General features: G+C 41.0%; 1 protein-coding gene across 4 annotated transcripts; it reads right to left on the bottom strand.

Moving 5' to 3' along the window:
* Positions 1-381: 381 nt before the first annotated feature.
* On the bottom strand, positions 382-14,407 carry LOC117557468 (patatin-like phospholipase domain-containing protein 2). 4 transcript variants are annotated; one of them, XM_034233315.1, is made up of 11 exons: positions 14,105-14,407; positions 10,325-10,516; positions 7,938-8,170; positions 7,074-7,139; positions 5,806-6,015; positions 5,350-5,410; positions 5,014-5,202; positions 3,764-3,905; positions 2,269-2,346; positions 1,791-2,013; positions 382-718 (listed from the first exon to the last, which is right to left on the bottom strand). In XM_034233315.1, the coding sequence occupies exons 1-10, from the start codon at positions 14,289-14,291 to the stop codon at positions 1,830-1,832; spliced, it is 1,542 nt and encodes a 513-aa protein (XP_034089206.1). In that variant the 5' UTR covers positions 14,292-14,407; the 3' UTR covers positions 382-718; positions 1,791-1,829. The 4 variants fall into 4 exon arrangements, 3 of the variants coding, with proteins under 3 accessions (XP_034089206.1, XP_034089205.1, XP_034089207.1); XM_034233314.1 differs by having other exon boundaries at positions 382-2,013; XM_034233316.1 differs by having other exon boundaries at positions 382-2,013; positions 10,325-10,471.
* Positions 14,408-14,414: the final 7 nt, after the last annotated feature.

Below are 14,414 nucleotides of genomic sequence, written 5' to 3'. Positions count from 1 at the left end.
AGCAGTTCAATTAAGACATGGGGTGTTTCTCAATGTCGAGGACGCTTCCTTGGTAGCACATGTACCTCCGAGTCAGGTCCTTCAGAAGCGATGCAAGAATCCTTCCTAGCCTCGGAAAACGAAGAATTGTGGAACAGGCTAACGGGTGTGCAGGTGTGCGTCATATCCGAGGCCCCGCCTTAAATGGAGCGAGATTTCCGCCAAAGATTAGGAAATTGGTCCGTGCGCAAAGCATTGTGGGGATTTTAAGACCGCCGTGCAGCCTAGAAATTTCCCGCAACGAAGGACGCCAGCCTCGGTAGAATTCCAAGCATCCTGGACATTGGAACAGTCCTTCGGCAGCACTCAACATTGTGATGAATTACACACTCTTTTCAAATGCACTTTTTTTTACACTTTAAGCACCAACTAGTTCCAATATATTCAATCGCTACAGCCGACAACTCACACCACACCATCTAGATTAACAAAGGTAATTTACAGGTTCGAAGAAAAACATGTATTCTTGATTTTGAGGTGATCTGTACCTTTAAAGAAATCTCTGGCACATGCTAACATCTCTGTTGACGAATCTACGATACCTAAAACACTGAACAAGAATGGAGTTCATGGGAGGACACCACGGAGGAAGCCACTGCTGTCCAGAAAAAACATTGCTGCACGTTTGAAGTTTGCAAAAGAGCACCTGGATGTTCCACAGCACTACTGGCAAAATATTCTGTGGACAGATGAAACCAAAGTTGAGTTGTTTGGAAGGAACACACAACGCTATGTGTGGAGAATCCAAAGGGTTCACATACTTTTTCTTGCAACTGTATGCATATAACTGGTGGCGGTGTTTTAATATCACTGTCTGTTCATAAACATGCGTGACATTTCATGTCTCGTTACCCATGCTCATAATCATGTGCATTTCAATCCTATTCATGTCATCATCTCCTTCCCTGTTAAAAACCCCGGTGCATCCCATGTCATGCACGTCGAGTCTCCTTTCCCGTTAAAAACCCCGGTGCATCCCATGTCATGTACGTCGAGTCTCCTTCCCCGTTAAAAACCCCAGTGCATCCCATGTCATGCACGTCGAGTCTCCTCCTTCTCTGTTAAAAACCCTGGTGCATCCCATGTCATGCACGTCGAGTCTCCTTTCCCGTTAAAAACCCCGGTGCATCCCATGTCATGCACGTCGAGTCTCCTTCCCCGTTAAAAACCCCGGTGCATCCCATGTCATGCACGTCGAGTCTCCTCCTTCTCTGTTAAAAACCCCGGTGCATCCCATGTCATGCACGTCGAGTCTCCTTTCCCGTTAAAAACCCCGGTGCATCCCATGTCATGCACGTCGAGTCTCCTCCTTCTCTGTTAAAAACCCCGGTGCATCCCATGTCATGCACGTCGAGTCTCCTTCCCCGTTAAAAACCCCGGTGCATCCCATATCATGCACGTCGAGTCTCCTTTCCCTGTAAACCCCTATGTGCATTTTATGCACCTCAGCGTTTTATACATTCATGTGTCTCCCTCTGTATAACTCATCATTTCCCATAGATCTCTGCATCCAGCCCACATGGTAAGGAACCTGTACATTTCATTTCTTAATACTATTTCGTTTTGGGGGGTTTAATCGGATCGGTTCTACCCTCCCGAATGATACTTCCTGCACAACGGGGCCTAAATCGCCAAAATTACCATTACATTCATTTGTTCATCTGTGCAATAAATATGCATCACTCAAAACCGTCTCTCCTGATTGAAATGTCTTTTTGTGCGTGGTTAATGGCTGAGGAAGTGTCCGCTACCTTCTGTGGTTTAAAGACACTTTACTATATGCAGGTGTGCTAAACGAGGGGAGGCTGGGGGGACCCGAGCAGGGGGAGGGGAGGGGGGAGACTTCCAGGTTTCCGTTGGTGTCCCAATGAAGAGCTTTGTCGGAGTTTGTAGTCTGTTGAGCTAAAGGGTTTATTGTTTTCTCCTGTTCTGCTCCTGAGGTCTGAGTTAAAGGCGTAACGCTCTGGAAATGCACTGGAGGATAGAAAGAGGAGAAAACAGAAACAAAAATGAGAGGACTTACAATAACTATCTGTGCTATTTGTTTGGCAAAGACATATAGAATAACTACCTTACAATATCTAATTTATACTTTAATGAATAAGGGATTTTTAATGATGTTTAAAATATTGGCCAAGCCAGGTTATACAGAAGCCAAGTCTACTTGAAGACAGGTGAGACATGAAACCTTTCGCAGAACGTCTAATACACTTTAAAATGAGAACACACCTGTTTATGTCCTCGCCTCCACTGCTCCACGCGTTCCTGAACAGATCTCCAGTCGAGGTCAACAGTGATGATATCAAGCTGTCACAAAAAAGACCAAAATACATTACATTACATTTAGCTGACGCTTTTATCCAAAGCGACTTACAATAAGTGCGTTCGACCAACAAAATACAAACTTGAAGAAAACAGAATCATATAAGTACATCAGGTTTCATAGAGCAAAAACATTTCAAGTGCTACTCAACTGGCTTTAGATAAGCCAGTCCTTTATTAGTATATAAGTGCTTTGTTAATAGTTCTAACGCTCGAAGTGGAGTCGAAAGAGATGAGTTTTCAGTCTGCGCCAGAAGGTGTGTAAGCTTTCTGCTGTCCTGATGTCAATGGGGAGCTCATTCCACCATTTAGGAGCCAGGATAGCAAACCCACGTGTTTCTGCTGATGGGAACTTGGGTCCCCTTCGCAGCGAGGGTGCAGCGAGCCGTTTGGTTGATGCAGAGCGGAGTGCACGTGCTGGGGTGTACGGTTTAACCATGTCCTGGATTTAGGAAGGGCCAGATCCATTCGCAGCATGGTACGCAAGTACCATTGTCTTGAAGTGGATTCTAGCAGTTATCGGAAGCCAGTGAAGGGAGCGGAGGAGCGGCGTGGTGTGGGAACATTTAGGAAGGTTGAAGACCAGACGAGCCGCTGCATTCTGGGTGAGCTGCAGAGGTCGGATGGCACATGCAGGTAGACCAGCCAGGAGGGAGTTGCAGTAGTCTAGGCGTGAGATGACGAGAGCCTGGACCAGAACCTGCGTTGCTTTCTGAGTCAGCTGGGGACGTATCCTCCTGATGTTGTAAAGCGTGTATCTGCAGCAACGGGTTGTAGCAGCGATGTTTGCAGTGAAGGACAGGTTGTTATCTAGGGTCACACCCAGATTCCTTGCAGTCTGAGTCGGGGAAACAACAGAGGTGCCGATGTTGATTGTTAGGTCAAGAGTGGGACAATCTTTTCCCGGAAGGAAAAGCAGTTCAGTCTTGTCAAGGTTGAGCTTGAGGTGGTGAGCAGACATCCACTGAGAGATGTCAGCAAGACAAGCAGAGATGCGTGCGACGACCTGGGTCTCTGAGCGGGGAAAGGACAGAATTAATTGGGTGTCGTCAGCGTAGCAGTGGTATGAAAAACCATGCGGGCTAATGACTGATCCGAGCGAGTTTGTGTACAAGGAGAAGAGGAGGGGACCGAGAACAGAGCCCTGAGGGACCCCTGTAGTTAATTGACAAGGGTCGGACTCAGACCCTCTCCAAGTAACCCTGTAGGTGCGGTCTTTGAGGTATGAGGTGATGAGGGAAAGTGCAGAGCCTGAAACTCCAAGTTCTTGGATACCACGAGTATAACTAAATAAGTAACTAAAACTAATAACTACTAATTGTTATTCCCACAATAACATTTCTCACTGCAGAGACAGATATTTAGTGACTGTAAGTTGGAGTGTGGGATAAAGCGACGTTACCTTTTGCTGAGAGAGAAGGCCATCTCAAAGGGCAGCATGAGGAGAGACAGCAGGTATACAACCATTTTCACTGGGAGAAACTCTGTGAGCTGAGACCCTCGAGAGTCCCCACCACGACTGTCCCTGACCGCCTCACACAGAACTAACACACACAACAAATAGAGTCAGTATATTATTAATTATTGTAGATGCATTCCTCAGAAGAAGTAAATTAACGTAAGGTGCAAATGTAAAATCTTAACTTTTCTGCGCATCACTTTTTTCTGGGTGTAATCTACTATTTTTTTGTATCTTTTATTTGGTAAAGTTATTTAATTTTCAAGCAAGATCTACATTAAAGGGGACCTATCATGCAAAATGCACTTCTTTTTGATGTCTTTTATACATAAATATGTGTCCCCGGTGCGTCGGGGAACTCCCGCAGTGTCAGAAAATAAAACCCTTTCTCTTTTCCTCCGTACCCAAATCTTTTTAAAACGGGGGAACAACGAGCGGATACAGATTTGCTGCCGATATGACGTAATATCGGTGGCGGACCCACAGAAAGTTGCCATCAGAAACAATGCCTGACGTGTTTTGGACGTAATCTCGTCTTTGTTTACATTAGCCAGCCTCGCTAACACTCAGAGCTAACCTGTACTGGAGAGCACGTGTGTTTAAAAAGCAGGAAATAAAAAAAGGAACTCACCTTGTGATAAACCTGCAAGAGAAAAAGCATTTGAGCTCCATACTGTTTCAGAAATAATCCTTGATGTGGTTTAGAACAGGATGGTGTTTTGTCACAGCAGAATTTAACTTTATCTCCGGTAGAATTCTGATCAGGCATTAGCTCCGCCTCCTCTTTTTTTTTTTTCAAGCTAAGGACCCAAAATCCACATTTCTCTAACAGGGCTGCAAAAGAGGGGTATGAGCAGTATGAGGCATGGCTACAATGGGGGATCTGTTTGGTATTTTAAGCAAAAAACTTCACAGACATGTTTTGTATAGTTATGGCCCTACACTATATGTTTCCAATATAGCATGATAGGTCCACTTTAACATTGAATTTACCATTTGAAACCTCCAGCTTTGTAATCCCCTTATGGGAATCACAGGTGCATGTGATGGTAATTATTGTTTACTATTAACTTTTTTGCATCCTTTCCTAAACAAACCAACACAACCTTATTGTACCATCTTCCTGTTATTGATGCCAACTTAACCCTTTCTTTGACCAACTTTGACAGTTCCTTCTCTCTACTCTTCCTCACCTTTCTTGATGCCAGCAGGGAGCTTCTCTACTTTCAGGCCCAGACACAGATCCTCTTCCTCATCAGAGTTTAGTCCGTTCAGCCGTAACTCCTCTGACCCTCTTTTTTTCACAAGCTCACAACAAGCAGGGTTCACTGAGTCCGTTTCCACAATCAATCCGGGACAAAGACTCTGTGTTCCCAGCAGATCTGTAACACACACGAAACTAATAACAGCTCATTTGAGTTTGTGTTTAAATGTTTTGATTCAGAGACTCGGGTATAAGGAGGATGAAGAAAACATACTTTATGAATCCCTCACAGGGACATTTCTTTCTGGAAGGTGGAGCAGCTCACCTCTCTCTCTCAGGAATTGAAGAGCATCCATGTAGCCGCTGTGGCAGATTTCAGCAAGATCCTGTGAAGAACCAAAAAATATCATGAAGAGCTTATTTTATATCAGAGAATCATTTATCTTTCTAAATGAAGACTACGGTGGCTCTGAAGGGTGCAATGGCATTTAGAAAATAACAAAAACATTTCACAAAACTCGAAACACACACTACAACATTTAAAAAAAACAATAACAATTCCACATTTCAACATTTCACAAAACACAACATTTTCATGGACACTTTTAAACACACACACTCACATTTAAAAACACCATACAAATACAGTGTTTTTGGAAATCTTGTAGTGTTTTGACCTTCAGGGCCACCGTAGATTACATTACTTTTCTTGGTATGACAGAAAGAAATAGAGAATTTTCTCTGCTGTTAAAAATGTCAGTTACACAAACAAAGCACCCACCTCCATGCTGGGGGGCAGGAAGGAGGTCCAGATGCGGTGCACGTTCCCAGAGTTCACGTGGATGCTCACGTTGCCGTAGTGTACCTCGATGAAGTTGAAGCTGCCGTCTCTGGGGCAGACGTCGCTCTCTCCGGAGAACGGAGCCACAGTGATGGTGTTCCTCCGCTCGAACAGAGGCATGTTGTTGCTCAGGGCGCCGTCCATGTAGTACTGAGGGAAGAAATGACTGAATGAACTCTGCTGGATGCAAGTATTTATGGCATGGACTGTATGTCTTTACATAACATTCATGTGTTGTGTTATTTAGTAATGACATATTTGTTTAGTGCATTCAACGAATTATCGTGACATAAAGTATAAGCATATCATTCACTTTTTGTTGTGCTTTCCCTTCTGCCTGTGTAATTGCTGATTTTCTACATTACCCAAAATGCTCCGTGCAAAGTTCAAAGATATAGCATAAGTGTTCCTGTGGGGATTGTCCACAGTATTGAGTATGTAAGTTGCTTTGGATAAAAGCGTCTAACAAAATGACATGTAATGTAGGGCTGCTCGATTATGGCAAAAATCATAATCTCGATTATTTGGGTCAATAATTGTAATTGCGATTATTAAATGCGATTATTCATTGACTTTGAAAACATCCATTTATTGGAGAATTTTTTTTTGAACAGTATGTTTTTAACAGTTGATTACCCTGAACTTTAAGTATAATTCAACTGAAAAAAATAAATAATAATAATAATTTAAAAAAAATCGTTTTAGTTCGATTACGTTGTTTTCGTAATCGTTGCAAGCCATAATCGTAATCGCGATTAAAATACGATTAGTTGAGCAGCCCTAATGTAATGTAATAAGTTTCAGTTGAGAGAAAAATAACAGCAAGAAAGCACCAATCTAGTTTGGGCTGTATCCATAACTCAAAATATTCTGAATGTAATGCATGCTGGTTTATGTTCCTATTGTAAAGAAAATATAATCGACTGATCCACTGTATGTTGGTTGTTTTTAGTTGCATAGTTTGGGGTGAATGTGTTGTATACAAATTGTATTTGTGTATGTAATGTTGTGTGAGACTTTTTGTCAAGAAAACAAAAAATAGTTTTATTAATAATTTAAGTTATTCTGTGTTCCAGAAAACGCTAATCAGATTTTTTCTTAAAGCACCTACAGGATTGAAAGTAAAACCGTACACAGCTAAACCATATTGAATAACATTTTCCCTCTAATCCTCTTACATGAACTTTAGTTGTACATGCCGTACTCACCACTCCACGGTATGAAGGGGGGGTGAAGCCACAGTAAACAGGGAAGAAGCAGCTGCACATCAGAACCTGTAAAGGTACAATTTAGGAAAGAAAATCAGACTCTCAGCTCCTGGCGTTTACTGAGATACTTCCAGAACAGATGCTGTGAAATCAGATCAACTCTGAAAACCTTTACACTATAACAGACACCAATGATGTCCAGAAGATATTATGTTTTAGCTTAAAAGCCCACAATTTGATATGATTCGACTGAAACCCTCTTTAGTGCAACAGCCATTCCTAGAATAAAATGCTAAATCCCAAATCAAGTGTTTGTTGAAGAGTCTTGAAAATATTGTCTGATTTGAATGTCATGGTTCATATCTGTTCCCTTGTTTGTTATCTTAAATATTTTTTTGCAAGTGGATCTGCAGATGCAAGAACAATTTCAGACTTGATTTGACAATGAAGTATTATCTTATTTTATCTTATGTCCGTCTCTTAGTTTTCGAATCACTTCGGTAACGTTAGCAAGATATTGACAGATTCAAACTTGACAGATCAACAACTTATAAACAAAATGTTGCTAAAAAAAAAGACGTCTCTAAGCAGCAGTAAGGTCGACAACGATTGAGCTTCAACCTTATTTAGTCAAAACAAGAGACAAGACCGCAGAGATACAAGATACTTCAAAAATATTCAAAAACGTCCCTGCCAAACAGTATGCTACCAAAATGTCTTTACACAATAATAGCGTCCTACTCTAATCACAGTGAAGCAGGTAGAATATACATCGTTTGTGTTTTAGCAATGTTTTGTTTTTGATTTATTGATCCGTCACGTTCAGATGCATCCATATCTTTCTAACCTTGCTCTCCATGGTACCTGAATGAGTTCCTCTCTGCTGTTGAACTCTGACACCAGGACGTTCCTCCCATCAGTCAGTCTGGTGAGCGAGACGCAGAGCCTCCCTGACGCCTTCAGGTGAGCGTCAGCCGGGAGCTTCTCCAGCAGAGAGGCTCTCACGGTCCGCAGCAGGCTGAAGCTCGGGTGGAAAACTCCCAGCGTGTGTCTCCTGGCTTCCCTCGCCACGGACAGGACGTCAGCGCAGAACTGCTCTGAGGAGGAACATGTAGGGAAATCAGTCTTTGGAGATGGAGATTAATTAACAGGTGCATTTAGAGTCTGAATTATTAAGGGTAAAAGCTATATCAGAATCAATCAGAATTAGATCCGTTTATTTATCCTGGGGGAAATTGGGCTTTGTGATAGTTGCTTCATTTAGATTGTAATATTTATATATAACTAAACAGAAGAAGTTAGTAAAATAAGGGCAATAAATCATCAAATATATTACAACATTTAAAGTAATAATGTTAAACTTCAATCGAATGTACTATTTATATATTGTTTTCATTATTTTGTGTGTGATTCTTTTGAGATGTTCCTTAATGAATAAAGAAAAGTTAACCTCTTGTATAAATGCATTCTGGGTAATGTAGTTTTTTTTTAATCTTTTGTTTCTTATCTCAATGTTATTTCTTTTTGTTTTTACTTTACAATTAGATTGTTAACTTGTTCATGCATTTTAATGATCTTTTATTGAGCCTGGGAATAAACATTTCCATTGCCAACAACTCAATATGTCTACTTCCATTTAAGGTTGTTACATGGAACTATAATGATTTGTTTTGTTATTGCGTTTTTGTTATTTATCGCCTGTGTGTTTGTGAGTGAGTGAGTGACAGGTGTCGTCCCGCTTGGCCTCTGCTTCAAACTCCCTGTAACCTCTGGAGTTTGCTTTCACTGTGGCATGAACTCAGCGTGTGAGCGAGAAGCGACAGGCTCAGAGTTCACTGCCAGGTTCAATAACAGAGAACTCCTCAGATAACATCTGAACTATGGCTGGGTTCAGGCCAGTGAGGTAAACAGGTCCTACATAGTGTATAACAAAACAAACATGTCATATTACTTTAATTAGGGTTTATTTAAAACAGGGGTGTCAAACTCAAATACACATTGGGCCAAAATAAAAAAATGGGTACTAGTGGAGGGCCGGACTGGTTCAATGTTTATTGCAAAACTTATTGAAATGAACTTATTGCACATATTAAACCTAGAACTAACAAAGCTTAAATGATTGCCTATAAAAACAACATTAAATAATCAGTTGCATTCATTTCTTATGGCTCTATCTGCAGAGTCATTTCTTATGATTACATTTTCCCACAGGCCAACAACAGCTTCAAAAAAACTATTTCCCTCAAAGAGAAAACCAAACATGCCCTGTTGTCGTGAGAGAAAGTGCAGAAGGAAACATCCATTAAAGTCAGTGTGCTGCTCTGTGATGCTAGTTCAGATACTTGGCATCTCATCTTGGGTGCAAGGTCATCAATGTTTGGGCTCAGGCTCTGAGCTGAGGAGACCCTCAGGATGGAGTGAAGGTGTGCGTGCAATATACCGGCGGGCCAGATCTAATAGTAATTAGAAATTATCCTGCGGGCCGAAATTAAATCCACCACGGGCCTGATTTGGCCCCCGGGCCTTGAGTTTGACACATGTGATTTAAAACATACAGCTTTTATTTGTTCTTCAATATGATCATTATCTATTTACTCGATCCATATTACCACAATGTCAATAGAGGGATAACAAATAACTCTATATATGACGTATAAGGTGAAATGTAAAAGCAAATAGGAGTCCTACAAACATTCAGAACAGTGTCAGTGTCAATGGACTTTACAGATAAATACAATACATATATGGATATGCATATACAATAATAAAGTAAGATTTAGATATATAAAAAGAGGAAAAAACACATTTTATTACAAAATAGAGTAGCGTAATAGGAAATAAACTGTGAACTCAAAGCATTAGTTGATCATTGTGAGACTGTGACTATTTCCCACATTTCTGAGCAATACTTAAAAACAAAGAAACCTGCACTGTTCATTCAGATATAACATACATTTGAATTATTTTTACCATACTTCTTGTACACATTTTTTACTTTTTAATCATTTTGATTGCAGTTTTTACATTTCTTTATTTAAAAAAACATGTTCTTACTGTGTTGATGTGTCAATTATCATACAGCAAAGCAAGTTTCTGGTATGTTAACCCCAATTTGGCAATAAACTGAATTCTGATTCTGATGTTAAAAGCTTTTACAAAACACTCAACTGTACGATCTACCTTTACACATCAAATATGTGGATACATGAACCCACATGTGATTTTAAGTGTGCATGGTGCAGGGAACTCACCGATGGGGATCCCCACAGTCAGAGCTGCAGCCACCAGGCAGCCGGACGAGGCTCCACAGATCCTGGAGGCTCCGTGGACGAGGCGCGGGACGTTCTGCAGGAAACAGCTCAGAGCGCCCAGGTAATAAACACTCCTGAAGCCACAGCCTGCAAAGGAGATGTTCCACTCCTCGTCCCAATCAAACATCTTCTCTGAGGGTCCCATCAATTCATTCATCATGTTTCCTCTGTCAGAGTTCAGCAGGTGTATTTGGACTCCCTTCAACACTCACTGAGATGTAAACATGATCTTTTCTCCACTACTAGTGCTTTATCTGCCCTGCGTCAGTGTTGCCCAACCTACTCTGCTCAGATTTCACAATACCAAGAGCGTAAATAGGCCAGCTACTTAACATGTGACACCGCTTCCACAACTCTCTTCATAACAAGGAATGAACTGTACAAAACAGGAGGGAAACACAGGGGGAGTACAGGCCTTGTTATGAAAGAAAAAGAGGAAGGGGGAGATTCTCACTCTGAGGGATTCCTACGCCTTACTGCTTCTTACTTGTTTCACATGTCACACAGAGAGAAACACAGATACAGGTTTGGTAAAGCAACTAACTGTTTTCACGAGTTCATCAACAGATTATCATTATTTGTGAATCGCGCTCCTTTGAAAATGCTTTTCACAGGCTGAGCCTTTGAGACAAATGATGAACACAAAGTGGTGCACCATAATATGAAATCTATAAAACATGTATAACCCTGTGATGTTTTCACTTCCAACATGATCTGTGTCCTATTAGATATTTTTTGTTTTTTAATACATTTGTGACATATTATGACCTTGTAAAGTTGTCATGGGGCCCATTTACCCATCCAGCTAAAACAGAGGTAGGTACTGTAGGGTAGATTAAGCTTTAAAAGGTCCCCTATTATACTGTTTTTCATCAATATATTATAAGTCTCAGATATATACTAAACATGTCTCAAGTGTTTGGCTCCAAACACCAAATAGATCATTGCAGCATTACCCATAATCCCCTCTGTTTCAGCCCTGTTTCAAAAGTGCTGATTCTCTGTCTGTTACTTTAGATGAAAATAAGGAGCCCCTCCCCACGCCCCTCTGAGAGAGATTTGGTTACAAAGAACACAATGGTGCTCTTGGAGGAATTTGTTTAGAAGCTCACAGACTTAAAAAGTGCATATGGTTTTATTAGATGGGTCATTCTACAGAAAAGGTGGAAGTGCTGTCACTTACTTTTGCAGACACCAAAATACATGACGTTGACCTAATACTCACATTCGTTATATATGTTGAATAAATAGAGATTGTCTTTGCAATGGTACTAAATAAAAAATAAATAAAAAATGGTTTTATACGTAAATTGCAATTTATTTAAAATGCCAAGTTCAAGGAACTGCCTTGTCACTTTGATCATACATGGAAGTGGAGCCTATAGTTTTAATAAATAAATCTAATTTATATTTACATAACATTACATACATTAAATATAACACTGAAATGGTAAAAAAAACGCAAATTATTATTAATAATATCAAATAATTGTCAGTCACCCAAAATTACGTCATTGGTGTTACTGCTACACAAAACGCTTTTATTTTGAAGTAATGTACTGTCTCTGAAGTGCCTCCTGTAACAAGAGATCGTTTGAGGCAGAGCAGTGGACAAAGACATAAGGAAAGTCAGATACTTCTTACTTTGTTTGTTAAAGGTGTCATTTTATCTTCAAATTTGACATGCGTCTTTCAAGTCTGTCATTAGTGTTACTCATTGCATAGCCCTAGGGGCAGGGGCGGACTGGCCATCGGGACGTTCGGGACGAATCCCGATGGGCCGGTATTGAAGTGGGCCGGTCGGACGATGTGGGCCGGCCGGTAACCGGCAGGGCTCGACATTAAATGGCCCACTGGCCCGGAAGCACTATTAAGACACCCCGGGCCAGCATAACGTATAGGCTACTTTCCACTTGCCCACTCGGGCCACTAAAAATATTGCTTTAAAAAAATGGTCCTGTGGTATTGGTATTTTGACTAGCAATTTAGTTAAATTGTTTCGTTTATCAACGCTACAACATAGCGTTCCGTGAGTCGGTTGTCGTTGTTGGGTGAAAAGCAAACAGCTGTTTGCTGCGGAGCGCAGCGCGAGCAGGCCCCTGTGAGCGCGCTCCTTCACTACAGACTATCGCGCCACCTAACCATTCGCCAAAATGTTTTTAATACCAGCGGTAACCGGCCAAGCGTCGGGCAAAAAACAATCTTCAAATAAAAGAAAGTCACCGGAGGAGTTAAAGGAAAGTGACAGGGACTATGAGAAGAAGAGGGAGAGAAAGTTTCAGCTTGATCGATGGAGTTGGTTTCTAGTGGTGCAGTGACGCATCCTAAAACCCTTTTATAATCTATCGATTAGATTTATGATTAGAAAATTATAAAAATAGGGTAGACATGTGGAGATTATCCGGCTGAACAAAACGTGCATTTATCAAACAGGTTTGTTTTCCACAGACCTTATTTCCAGGCATGAATTACTATTGCAACAAATGTGTTAATTTTCTTCATTATTAGTCGATTTTTTCTGTGGTTACAATGGTGGGGCCAGTGATAATACAAGTCCACGGCCCAGAGGGCCAGTGGCATTTTACCCTTAATGTCTACCTCTGCGGTAAATCACTAGCACCCCCCCCCCCCCCCCTAGCGGTAGGCTATTTACTTGCGGTACCGCGGTGGGCCGGCGGTACCGAAGCGGGCCGGTCGAGAGTCCCGGGCTGATTTGTAGTCCCAGTCCGCCCCTGCCTAGGGGTGAACATTTGAATGGGAAAATGTATTGTATTGAAGAGTTAAACGATTTTGATATTGACTGAAGCCACATGGTCTGACACATTGCAGTCATTTTGTTAAAATGGTAGTGTTTTCTCCAAATTGTCACTGGTGTTACTCTTCTTCCTAACACGTAACACCAGTGACATTCCTATACAATAAGCTTTGTATAAAAATAATAAAAATACTTTAAGCTCTACTTGTTGTGGATTCATCAAGTTAAGAGTTAGTTATTGCTATTTAACAGGTGTTAGATGTTTTTAGAAGGAATATATTTCAGCAGATTTGTATCACCCAGATTCCACCTTTTCTGTAGAATGACCCAGATACAATGGTTACTTACAGATTTAGATGTATTTTATCAAGACCTAACCAAGTAAAGAAGGGAAAAACACTTACTTTGGCAGGTACTTCTTTCTATTATCAACAATGCTTTTTACTGACAAATTCCTCAAGGCATTTACATGAACAAAGACACTGTTCTATATTATCAAGACATACAATATTATAATGATATACGTTTACTGCTCTGTCCTAATAAGATGCACTTTGTAGGTATCCAAACAGCATCAAATACACAGACCAGCAGCTCTGTTGTGTCCATGAAGAGAATCACCCACTGTGGTTAAAACAGTGATGTGTTATTATAAAATCTGACATAATGTTTCCTGGAATAGACAGAGAAATCACCTGGAAACCCAAGGTAGGAAGCTAAGAAGAGTGTGTGTTTAAATCACACAAAGAGGAATAGCAATGGAGGAAATGTGGGATCTGTAAATGTATAATGCTTTTTTGTGCATTGTATTTATGCCAAATGTTATAACGACATGTAATGATGTAAATTGCATCTTCAAATGTGTTTAATTTAACCCAGGAGGTTTGCTAATTACCAAAGTAACGTTAAAATGATACTTTGTTGAGTGGGCTTTGGTCTGTGGAGACTGACGGGGCCCTGCTCACCTATGTGGGATCCGATAGCGAGAACAGCCGCCATCAGAGCCCCTGCAGAGGCTCCATATATCTGAGAGGAGTCCAATATGAACCGAGGGTAATGTTCCAGCAGACAGCAGCTGGCTCCAACATAATAATTCCCCATAAAACCGCATTCTGCAAAAGAGATGCTCCAGTCTTCCTTCAGATCCAACATCTAAGTTCTCAGGTGCAACAAGAGCTGTTGGCTGCAAACCCACCAAACTAGTATAAATCTCAACCTGTTGAAAAGTAAAATAATGGAGATAAATTTGGGCCTGCAAACAGCTTCCAAAGGTGA

The sequence above is a fragment of the Gymnodraco acuticeps genome, unplaced genomic scaffold, assembly GCF_902827175.1.
Source record: "Gymnodraco acuticeps unplaced genomic scaffold, fGymAcu1.1, whole genome shotgun sequence".
Lineage (NCBI taxonomy): Eukaryota > Metazoa > Chordata > Actinopteri > Perciformes > Bathydraconidae > Gymnodraco > Gymnodraco acuticeps.
The sequence above is the reverse complement of the archived record's forward strand: the minus strand, read 5'-3'. Positions and strand labels throughout refer to the sequence as shown.

Coding starts and splice junctions, on each gene's coding strand:
- LOC117557468 (XM_034233314.1), bottom strand. CDS start 14,291: ATGTTGGATCTGAAGGAAGACTGGAGCATCTCTTTTGCAGAATGCGGT. Junction 5,411..5,805: donor TCCTGCCCCCCAGCATGGAG/GTGGGTGCTTTG, acceptor GGTTCTTCACAG/GATCTTGCTGAAATCTGCCA. Junction 2,014..2,268: donor GGAGGCGAGGACATAAACAG/GTGTGTTCTCAT, acceptor TCTATCCTCCAG/TGCATTTCCAGAGCGTTACG.